Source organism: Enhydra lutris, unplaced genomic scaffold, assembly GCF_002288905.1.
Source record: "Enhydra lutris kenyoni isolate GAN:26980312 unplaced genomic scaffold, ASM228890v2 scaffoldscaffold28, whole genome shotgun sequence".
NCBI classification, from domain to species: Eukaryota; Metazoa; Chordata; class Mammalia; order Carnivora; family Mustelidae; genus Enhydra; species Enhydra lutris.
Genome location: NW_019154112.1, coordinates 16,225,297 through 16,238,035, shown reverse-complemented (window position 1 = coordinate 16,238,035; position 12,739 = coordinate 16,225,297). Strand labels below are relative to the sequence as shown.

The 12,739-nt window shown below is 35.6% G+C and overlaps 1 protein-coding gene across 1 annotated transcript in view; it reads right to left on the bottom strand.

Annotated features, from left to right (window-relative positions):
* The window catches only part of LOC111152227 (eyes shut homolog (Drosophila)), a 1,631,332-nt gene that overhangs the window by 995,284 nt on the left and 623,309 nt on the right, over window positions 1-12,739 (bottom strand). Inside the window, 1 exon segment of the mRNA XM_022510634.1 lies at window positions 6,912-7,111. Coding sequence (XP_022366342.1) covers window positions 6,912-7,111 — 200 coding nt within the window.

Genomic DNA, 12,739 nt, shown 5'->3' with positions numbered 1-12,739 from the left:
GTTGTAGTGATTCTCAAGTGTCTTTGCCCCAGGCGGAGTTGCACCGCCCTTACCAGGGGCCTGGCTGAGTAATCCGCTCGGGTTTGCTTTCAGGAGCTTTTGTTCCCTGAGCGCTTTCTGTAGAGTTCCGGAGGATGGGAATGAAGATGGCGGCCTCCCGGTCTCCAGCCCGGAGGAGCCCAGAGTCCGGGGCCCCACTCCTCAGTGCGCCCTTAGAGAACCACGCCCAATTACTCCCGTCACCCTGCCTCCGGCCATGCTCCGAGCTTACCGAGCCTGCGACCTGTTCAAGGTAACCCCGAGCTTAGAGCTCACTCCTCGGCTCTGTCTCTGTAGCCGGCTTCCCCGTTCTAATACCTGTAAGCTCTGCGACACTCAGACACCCCCGATCCTTCTGTGACCCTGCGGGACCCGAGGCCACGCTGTCCCCGGGTGGGCTTCACCCCGGTTAAGCCTCTGGAGCGATGTCCCTCAGCAGAACAGACTTTTAAAAGTCCTGATTTTGTGCTCCGTTGCTCCGCCGCTTGCCGGGAGCTGGCCCCTCCCCCTGCAGTCTATCTTCCCGTCGCTTTGGATTCACTTCTCCGCCAGTCCTACCTTTCAGAAAGTGATTGATTTTCTGTTTCTAGAATTGCTGTTCTTCTTCTCTTCGATCTCCCATTGGATTTGTAGGTGTTTGCCATCTTTAGATAAGCTATCTAGCTGATCTCCTGCTACCTGAAGTAGTCTCAGCCTGCTACTTCTCCGCCATCTTGACTCCTCCCTGGGACCATTTTCTTATACTATACACATAAATAAACTCAAAATGGATTAAATACCTAAATATGAGTCCTGAAAACTTAAAACTCCCGGAAGAAAGCAATGGCAGTAATTTTTTGACATTAAAACCTTTTTCTAGATAGGTCTCCTCAGGCAAGGGAAACAAAAGCATATTAAACTATTGAGACTACACCAAAATAAAAAGCTTTTGCATAGCAAAGGAAACCAACAACAAATGACAAGTTAACCTATCAAATGAGAGAAGACATTTGCAAATGATATATCCAATAAGGGGTTAATATCCAAAATATATGAAGAACTTTTACAGCAAAAGACCAAAGAACCCCACATGTAATCCAATTAAAAATGTGCAGAGGACACAAGTAGACATTTTTCCAAAGAAGCACAAATGGACAGCAGATACATGAAAAGATGCTCAACATCACTAATAATGAGGGAAATGCAACCTACAAATGAGATATCATCTCACACCTGTCAGAATGGCTAGAATGAAACTGACAAGAAATAACAAGTGTTGGTAAGGATGTAGAGAAAAAGAATCCTTGTGCAATGTTGGTGGGAATGCAAATTGGTGCAGCCACTGTGGAAGACAGTATGGAGGTTCCTCAGAAAATAAAAAACAGAAATACCATATGATCCAGTAATTCTACTACTGGGTATCTATCTACCCAAGGAAACCAAAAACATTAATTCAGGAAGATATATGCAACCCTGTGTTCATCATGTTCATCATGGCATTATTTGTAAATTTGATTTTTGATTCTTAGTCAAAGTTTTATTTTTTGGAGAGTAAACAAAATCAGAAGTTGTTAGAGGATTACATAGTCCATCTGATATTTCCAAAAACATAAACTCTATGTAATGGAAAACCACCTAAGTATGGCTGTTAAAATATAGTTGTTTTATTCCAAGTTATAAAATGAATTTACTTGCAGCAAAAGTGATTGATGATTGTTGAAAATAAGTTACTGTAGATCAATACCTTTACCCAGCATACTTCATAAGTTAGGTACCACCTCTGATTTTTCTATCCAAGCACAGAAAGAAATAGCATCTATCTTTCCTTACTTATGACATGATGGGATTCAGGAAGGCTTCCTTATCTCAGATATTTGATTAACAATATGTTACAGTTGCTTAGATCTTATAATTTAAAATTTATTAGTTTTTCCTGACTTTCTTGAATATTTTTTAAAAGGAAAAATACCAATGTGAGTATCAAATATTTTTACCTCTTTTAATATAATACATATAGTAGTACAAACAAATTACACTCAGTTCATGGCAGAAAGTGTAATGAAGCTTAGGTGAATGAGAAGGGCAAGAATATAAAGCACTTCAAGACTATGGAGGCAATGATGAAGATGAAAGGAACTTGGAGGAAATATCAAAGTGAGGGGACATTTCCAACAGGATGGCGGGAGAGTTGTGGCAGATAGAAAGGGACTCTGAAAACCCAAAAGTAAAGAACACCAAGGTAAGAAACTGTCTGGAACAGGATTTCACACATTAAAAACAAAAACAAGTATCTTTGTGTCTCAGTGCTTTGTTTTATAAATTATTTGCTATATTCTTTATAATCTACATGGTGCCATAGAAAAAAGTTATGTATAATGTTTTTACTTATTACTATAGCCCTCTGCCATGTGATTCTAATTTGGATTTTAGTGTAATTTTAACATAGTTTTTATGGTTTCATAAAACTTGCACACATTAAAATGCTATTAAACTGTTACACATGGTTAATAATACTTACAGACTTCTGAAAGCAGCCATTATTAAACTGAACAAAGTCATTAATGTCTCTAAACTTTGTACCAGGATATAAACTACAAAAAAGATGTTAACCATATCTACAGAATAGTCATGGCATCTAACTGTACATATATTTTTCTTTTTTTACTATATGTATGTTTTTTTGTATTAGTACTCTAACAAAAATTAAAAAAAAAAAGAAAACAAACCTCATTGTATTCTAGAATTGACTTTCCTACTGATCATGACTTTGAAGCCAACTGACAGTACAAAACTCCTATGCTTTTGGTCCTTCATCTATGTACTAACCAGATTATCACAGGCAATCTCTATAACCTTCTGCAGTCCGAAAATTCAATGTGTTAGTAAAAACTCACCCTAAAACTCAAAGTGCTAGTAAGAAACAACCATTTTAGGACTAGAAATACAATCATAATTATTATATTTCCTGAACAAAAGGTTATTTTCATTTATTTTAAATAACAGATAATGAAAAAGATTTTTAAAATTTATCAATTATTGACCATATTTTTATTTTCAACATTCATATTATTAATTTAATATGTTTCAGTTGGCAATATAAATGAACTCACTCGTGAGTTTGAGTTGCTGAACACATATTGTTAAAAATAAATTTAGGTATTTGAAATGTCCTGTCATGTCTCAAGAAAGGATCTAAGGTATGATTATAAAATTGTCTTTAAAATATGGTTGAATTACTTAAACATTATGTTTCTTGGCACCTAATAGCCCAGTTATTTTTCCTAACTAAAACTAATCCTAGCTTATTTTGCTTAAAATGGTTAACTGATTTATGTCAGTATTCAAAGCAATATTATGGACATAATTCATTTTGCAGACAAATATACAGTAATGAAGAAACTAGCTACATATCACTGGCTTATTCATTTTACCATTTTCAAGGATCATATTCTAAAAGGTCAGACTTCAGTACATCCTTTTTTTTCCTTTTCTCTTTTTTTCCTATTAAAGAACTACCCATTCCTTTCAAAATTTAGCTACAATCAAGAAGATTAAAAAATGAATACTAGCTATTCTTTCTTTTTTAAGATTTTATTTTTAAGTAATCTTTACATCTAACACAGTGTTTGAATTAACAACCCCAAGATCAAGGGTTGCATCCTCTACCGACTGAGTTAGCCAGGCATCCTAATAACTAGCTATTGTTAAAATGTATCATTGTTCTACTTATAAAGTAATTTAAATGAATCAGATGTCTTCATGATAAAAATCAGAGATCACCAAAGTATAAATCTGACACACCTCAGACCTAGTGAAGCCCAATACTCAATGTCTGGGGAATAAAATGGAGATATTTAAATTGGTCCACATATGCTTACCAATTTCTCCCTGGATCTAAGTCACCTTACCACATATAGTTAAAGTACTTTCTCAGGTATGCCACTGCATTAATACATGCTTTTACTCCACTGCTTTAACTGGGCAGGGCTATTATTTAAAACAGTCTTGTAGACACAGAAATAATTCAATAAAGTAGAATCTGGTCAATAGAGTTGGAATATAAAAGTGGTCATATGAGACATCTGTGTAAACAGCAATAAAGATCAATAAAACAGGCATAAAAATGTTAGTAACTGAGACTCTGAGTGAACTTAAAAAATTCTGTAACAAAAAGTGAGCCAACTTATTGGCACTTGAAGAAAAATGAATTCTTCAAATAAATTACTTTGTAAACAGAAAATAACATGGTTTGCTAAGTGGGCATTAAATTTACAATGCGAAAAAATCCCAGCTACTTATATGCATTGTAAAGTAAGAGAAAATACATAATATTCTCCCAAAGAAAAATTTTATAAACCAGATAAAAAAGGGTGAGAAGTAAGTAGGATTTGTATAGTTGTTGTTGTTGTTGTTGTTTTTTTAATCAGTATAGCTTTTATTTCATCTTTAAAATACCACAAATAAATCTGAAACATCATCTGGTTTCAGGATTCATACTATTTTTTAAAAAAATATTTTATTTATTTATTTTAGAGACAGAGAGAGAGAGACAGCATAAGCGAGAGGGACAAAGGGAGAAGGAAAGAGAATCTCAAGCAGACTCCTTGCTGAGTGTGGAGCCTGACAAAGGCTCTTTCCCAAATCTCTGAAATCATGACCTGAGCAGAAACCAAGAGTTGAATGCTTATCTGACTGCACCACGCAGGTGCCCCAGGTTTCAATACAATTTTTTTAAAGAAAGAAAAATGATTATTTTATTATGGTTTAAATAAATATATCAGAGGTTAATCCTTAAGCCATACACAAATATATGATTTAACTTGCAAAACATTCCATCCCATGAGTTTTCTTTTGTTAATAAACATCTTGAGAATAAAGCTAACCTGGCACCAACACCAATGACTACTCACAGTCCCTGTACAAGTCCCTTAGAAACTGAAACTCCTAAGGCATTTAAATGTACCATTCCCAGACTTTCAGGAGCTTTCAGGCATATTGAATCAACAGTGAAATTTTTGAAAACAAGACAACTCTTATTTAAATGAAGTCTGAATAACCTTGTAGCTATAATGGTTGCCTATACTTGTTCCTGGGAGATAAGCCAGGAAAAGAAGCAAGCCTCTTTAAATTCCTTTGACTTCATACTTTAAGAAAGGTCAGCCTAGCTAGCCTATGATTAACATCCCCTAAAAGGAAGATTTATAGAGTAGCTTTTATAGTGCTTGAATTAATAAGGTTGTAAAAACACATATTTTAGTTTTAGGTTCACTTATTATTTTTTTTTATTGAACTGAATGAGTTTCCATGAATGGAACCTTGATATATAACATCATATTCATTGGAAATATATGTTCAACTTACCGTTGTTGACTTATCCAGGCACTGATTAGGTTATAACCCAGAGGGTCCTTGCAGTGGTCAAGCAGTCATATTTATGATATTTTATGTAATTACAGTTGATACTAGAAACATATTTACTTTCTATATTTTATCAAACCACCAGAGTAAAACAAGCAAAATTCAAGCTTAAAAATACAAAATACAGCAGAGACAATACAACACACGCACACACTACAAATAAAATGGCATGTTAAGCAATATGTAATAGAGAATAACTGTGTCATAATAATAAGTTAACACTGCATATGCTAAATGAAGCAATAATAATGTTGGGATTATGTGGAATTATCATCTATGTGTGCATTACCAGAGATATGCCTAAATAATGTGATAAAGGGATCAAAATAAACAAGAGGACAAAAAAACGCTGTAGGTATTGAACAAAGAAAATATGGTGGTGGCAATATTAAATGTAATGCAGAATATATTAATAATTTAAAAAGGAAATAATTGAAAAAATATAGAAATAATAGAAACACTCTACCACTAAATAATTACGTACCGAAATACACATAGTATTTCAACCTTTCAATAATTTAAGATATTTAGAAGAAATACAGTTGTTCACAGATTTTAACTCGATATTAGGCTCTCAAAAATCAAACTGAAATAGTAGAGGTAAACTATTTTTTTAAATATGTTGTTTCAATTAATATTTTACAAACTGAACAGGTAATGGCTATGTTTTCAAATGACCAACCAATTATATATTATATAAAGAACAAAGGTAACGAAAATTCATCTCCTAAGAATTTTTAAAAGATACTTAAAGATACTTCGAGATGTGTCTTGAATATCTTGAATATCAGCCCTTTGTTGGTTCAAAAATACAGTGACACATAAATTTATTTTTATAAATCTTAGTAAATGAAATTTTTTCAGTTGTTAAGATCTTAGAATTATAAGGACAGCAGGAAGACTAATGAATCTCTATAAGAAGTATATTATAAATATGAATGATCTATGTATCATTCATGTGTTGTAATATTTAAGAAAAGGAATAGGAATCCAATTTTGGGACAGATCGGTGATATGAAGCAATTATAAAATGAGAGTTGATTAAATTTGGAAGTCCAACATGGGATTTATATGAATATATGGCATTTGGAAAAAACATAAAAATAATGCTTTCTTAGAATTGTTGGGTTAAAATTTGTGATTTAACTTTCTTTAAGATGAAAACTTACTTAAAAACTTAGTATCTAGGGTGCCTGGGTGGCTCAGTGGGTTAAAGCCTCTGCCTTCGGCTCAGGTCATGATCTCAGGGTCCTGGGATCGAGCCCCGCATTGGGCTCCCTGTTCAGTAGGGAGCCTGCTCCTCTCTCTCTCTCTGCCTGCCTCTCTGCCTACTTGTGATCTTTCTGTTAAATAAATAAAGTCTTTAAAAAAAAAACAACAACTTAGTATCTACTTTTCAGACTGCATCACTACTCAGATGTTTATATGCTTTCCTAAATATATATTTGGTTAATCATGGGTAAATAAATACTGACCTGCAGTAAAACTTGTGTCCAGATCCATCAACACAAATCCATCCATTAAGCCAGAGGACCAAATTCAGTTCAGGCTTAGCATGACTGTCAATATTTATTTCACAATATGCACCAGTGTATCCACTTGGGCAAATCCAAGTAAAGTCATGGACTGATTTCTCACAGGAGTCTTCTTTTATGCAAGGAATTGATGTACAGTTCTAAATTAAGAAAGAGAGAATCAAATTTGATTACTAGTGGTATGACTAACAATTTTATTAAAATTATACTTTATTTAAAATTTTCTGAGAAATCAATATGCAAGTTTATTTTATATTCCCTTCCCCTAGTAACTGAAATGTTTCTAGTAATAAATGATTTTTATTTCTTATCACCAGAAATACTCTGTCAAGTGTCTTATGTTAATTTTTCAGAAAAAAAAAACACCTTTTTTTTTTTTAAACCTTTTTAAACGTTACTAAAACATGTATCATGGCAGTGAACACCTTCCCCCCTAAACACCCTAATAATGGTGCTAATGCAAATCCTATGTGTATAATATCAGGAATTCACTGACCCTTAAGTATACTTATAATATTCCACTGTATGTATATATGCCACATTTTCTTCCTTTCTTTTTTTTTTTATGTTATGTTAGTCACCATACAGTATGTCATTAGTTTTTGATGTAGTGTTCCAAGATTCATTGTTTACATATAACACCCAGGGCTCCCATGCAATATATGCCCTCCTTAATGCCCATCATCAAGCTAACCCATCCCCCAACCCCCTCCCCTCTAAAACCCTCAGTTTGTTTCTTGGAGTCCACAGTTTCTCATGGTTCGTCTCCCCCGCTGATTTCTCTCCCTTCATATTCCCCTTCCTTCTAACATCCTCCATGCTATTCCTTATGTTCCACAAATAAATGAAACCCTATGATAATCGACTTTCTATACTTGACGTATTTCACTCAGCATAATCTCCTCCAGTCCCATTCATGTTGATGCAAAAGTTGGGTATTCATCATTTCTGATGGCTGAGTGATATTTCATTATATGTATGTAGACCACATCTTCTTTATCCATTTGTCTGTTGAAGGGCATCTTGACTCTTTCCACAGTTTGGCTATTGTGGCCATTGCTGCTATGAACATTGGGGTACAGATGGCCCTTCTTTTCACTACATCTATATCTTTGGGGTAAATACCCAGTAGTGTAATTGCAGGGCCATAGGATAGCTCTATTTTTAATTTCTTATGGAATCTCCACACTTTTCCAAAGTGGCTGCACCAACTTGCATTCCCACCAATAGTGTAAGAGGGTTCCCCTTTCACCACATCCTCTTCAACATTTGTTGCTCCTTGCCAAGTTAATTTTGGCCATTCTACTTGGTGTAAGGTTGTATCTCAGGGTGGTTTTGATTTGAATCTCCCTGATGGCTAATGATGATGAACATTTTTTCACGTGTCTGTTAGCCATTTGCATGTCTTCTTTGGAGAAGAAGTCTGTTCATGTCTTCTGCCCATTTTTTTGACATGATTATCTGTTTTGTGTGTGTTGAGTTTGAGGAGTTCTTCATAGATCTTGAGTATCAGCCCTTTGTCTGTAGTGTCATTTGTGAATATCTTCTCCCATTCCATGGGCTGCCTTTTTGTTTTGTTGACTGTTTCCTTTGCTGTGCAGAAGCTTTTGATCCTGACAAAGTCCCAAAAGTTCATTTTCATTTTTTTGTTTCCCTTGCCTTTAGAGATGTGTCTTGAAGTTGCCAGGGCCAGTGTTGAAGAGGTTACTGCCTATGTTCTCCTCTAGGATTCTGATGGATTCCTATCTCACACTGAGGTCTTTTGTCCATTTAGGGTTTATCTTTGTGTATGGTGTAAGAGAATGGTTGAGTTTCATTTTTCTGTATACAGCTGTCCAATTTTCCGAACACCATTTATTGAAGACTCTCTTTTCCACTGTATATTTTTTCCTGCTTTGCTGAAGATTCTTTGGCAATAGAGTTGGGGGTCCATATATGGGTTGTCTACTATATTCCATTGGTCTATGTCTGTTGTTGTGCCAGTTGCATGCTGTCTTGGTGATCACAGCTTTGTAATAAAGCTTGAAATCAGGCAACATGATGCCTCCAACTTTGTTTTTCTTTTTCAACATTTCCTTGGTGATTTGGGGTCTCTTCTGGTTCCATACAAATTTTAGGATTTTTGTTGCAGCACTTTGGAAAATGCTGATGGTATTTTGATCGGGATAGCATTGAAAGTATAGATTGCTCTGGGAAGCAAAGACATTTTGACAATGTTTATTCTTCTGATCCATGAACATGGAATGTTTTCCCATCTTTTTGTGTCTTCTTCAATTTCTTTGATGAGTGTTCTGTAGTTCCTGGAGTATAGATCTTTTACTGCTTTAGTTAGGTTTATTCCAAGATATTTTATGGTTTTTGGTGCCATTGTAAATGGAATTCATTCTCTAATTTCCCTTTCTATAGTTTCATTGTTAGTGTATAAGAAAGCAACTGGTTTCTCTGCATTAATTTTGTATCCTGCCACATTACTGAATTGCTGTCTGAGTTCTAGTAATTTTGGGGTGGAGCCTTTGGGTTTTCCACACAAAGTATCCTGACTTCTTCTTTGCCAACTTGAATACCTTTTATTTTTTATTTATTTTTGTTGTTGTTGTCTGATTGTTGTTGCTAGGACTTCTAGTACTATGATGAACAATAGTGGCAAGAGTGGGCATCCTTGTCATGTTCCTGATCTTAAAGGAAAGTCTCTCAGCTTTTCCCCATTGAGAATGATATTTGCTGTGGGTTTTTCAGAGATGGATTTTATGAAATTGAGGAATGGTCTCTCTATCCTTATACTCTGAAGAGTTTCAATCAGGAAAGGATGCTATATTTTGTCAGATGCTTTTTCTGCATCAATTGAAAGGACCATGTGGTTCTCCTCTCTTCTATTATTAATTTGTTCTGTCACACTGATTGATATGTGAATGTTTAATCACCCTTGCATCCCAGGGATAAATCCCACCTGGTTATGGTGGATAATCTTTTTAATGTACTGTTGGATCTTATTAGCTAGGATCTTGTTGAGAATCTTGGCATCCATATTTGTCAGGGATATTGGTCTGAAATTCTCCTTTTTGATGGGGTCTTTGGCTGGTTTGAGGATCAAGGTACTGCTGGCCTCATAGAAAGAGTCTGGAAGTTTTCCTTCTGTTTCTGTTTTTTGAAACAGCATCAGGAGAATAGGTATTATTTCTTCTTTGAATGTTTGGGAGAATTCCCCAGGGAATCCATCAGGTCCTGGACTCTTGTTTTTTGGGAGATTTTTGATCACTGCTTCAATCTCATTACTAGCTATTGGTCTATTCAGGTGGTCAATTTCTTCCTGTTTAGTCTTGGAAGTTCATAGGTTTCCAGGAATGCATCCTTTTCTTCTAGGTTGCTTAACTTATTGGCATATAGCTGTTGAAAATAATTTCTGATGATTGTTTCTATTTCCTTGGTGTTAGCTGTGATCTCTCCCCTTTCATTCATAATTTTATTAATTTGGGTCCTTTCTCTTTTCTTTTGGATTAGTCTGGTCAGTGGTTCATCTATCTTATTAATTCTTTCAAAGAACAAGATTCCAGATTCATTGATGTGTTCTATTGTTTCTCTGCTTTATAATTCATTTATCTCTGCTCTAATCTTAATCATTTCCCTTCTCATGCATGGGGTAGGCTTAATGTGTTGTTGATTCTCCAGTTCTTTAAGGTATAAAGAGAGTTTGTTTATTTTGTTCTTTTATTTTTTGTTTTGTTTTTATTTTTGTTTTTGAGTAGTAAGGCTTGAATGGCTATATATTCCCCCTTAGGACTGCCTTTGCCATATCCCATAGGTTTTGAACCAATGGGTCTTCATTCTTATTGGTTTCCATGAATTGTTTAAGTTTCTTGATTTCCTGAGTGACCCAAACTTTGTTGAGAGAGATGGTCTTTACTTCCAAGTGTTTAAATTTCTTCCAATCTTTTTCTTGTGATTGAATTCCCATTTCAAAGCATGTGGTCTGAGAATATGCAGGAAATAATGTCAATCTTTTGGTATCAGTTTAGACTTGACTTGTGACTGAGTATGTGGTCTATTCTGGAGAAAGTTCCATGTGTGCTCAAGAAGAATGATTGTTCTGTTTTTTTTAAGGTGGAATGTTCTGTGTATATCTATGAGGTCCATCTAGTCCAGTGTGCCATTCAAGGCTCTTATTTCTTCATTGATACTCTGCTTAGTTGACCTGTCTGTTGCTGAGAGTGTAGTGTTAAGATCCCCTACAATGAACAGATTATTATCAATATGTCTCCTTATTTTGGTTAATAGTTGGCTTATGTAGTTGGCTGTTCTCACGTTGGGGGCATATATATTTACAATTGTTAGATCTTCTTGTTGGATAGACCCTTTAAGAATGTTATAGTGTCTTTCTGTATCTTTAACTACAATCTTTAGCTTAAAATCTAAATTGTCTGATATGAGAATTGCTACCCCAGCTTTCTTTTGTGGTCAGTTGGCTTGAAAGCTGGTTCTCCATCCCTTCACTTTCAGTCTGGATGTATCTTTAGGTTCAAAATGTGACTCTTGTAGATGCATATGGATGGGTCCTGTCTTTTTATCCAATCTGCAACCCTGTGCCATTTTATGGGAGCATTTAGGTTGTTCACGTTGAGAGTGATTATTGACAGATAAGATTTTATTGTCATCATGTTGCCTGTGAAGTCCTTGTTTCTATGGATTGTCTCTGTATATCTTTGTTTTTTTATCACTCTTGGGGTATTTCTCCTTTTATAGAAAACCCTCCCCCACCCCCCGCTAATATTTCTTGCAAGGCCAGCTTAATGGTCACATATTCTTTCAGTTTCTTCTGGTCCTGGAAGCTTCTTATCTCTCCATCTATTCTGAATGGCAGCCTTTCCAGATAAAGAATTCTTGGCTCCATGTTCTTCTTATTAGTGCTCTTAATATGTCTTGTCAGCCCAATCTGGCTTTTCAGGTCTCTGTGGACAGGTCTGACGTTATTCTGATATCCTTCCCTCTGTACATAAGGAATCTCTTCCCCTTACTTGCCCTTAAAATGGTTCTCTTGGTTCTATGATTCACGAGTTTCACTACCACATGCCGGGGGTTTGGTCTACCCTCACTGATCTTAGGGAGTGTCCTCTCTGCCTCTAGGATATGATTACTCATTTCATTTGCCAGATTAGGGAAATTTTCAATTAGGATTTTGTCAAATACATCTACTAGTCCTCTATCTGAACCCCCTCAGGGATCCCAATAATTCTGACATCGGAACGTTTCGTGGCATCATTTATTTCTCTAATTCTGTTTTCATGGATTCTAAGCTGTTTGTTCCAGACCTCCTCCTGATCCTTCTCTTCTATCATTTTGTTTTCTAGATAACTAATTCAATCTCCTGCCTCATTTACTCTGTCAGAATATCTAAACTAGATTGGATCTCATTGATAGCATTTTTAAGTTCTGCCAGATTTTCTCTCACTTTTTCCCTTAGAGAATCTATGTTGCCATTGATAGTTTTCTCCAACCTGACTATTGTCTTCATTAACTACTACCTTGAAGTCTATTTCTGATATCTTGCTTAGATCCCTATGCAGTAGATCTGCTGAAGAGGCCATTGTCTCTGGGTCTCTTCTTTGTTGGGAATCCCTCCTCCTTATCACTTTGTTGAGTTGTGGTTGAGGGGATCTATAGGTGAAAATATCAGCCACTATCCAGGCAAGGTGCATCCTGGGAAGTGTGGGCACAAATGGAAGTCACCATCAAAAAGAAAGAAAAAAACAAAAAAAACAGCCAAAATGAGCCCT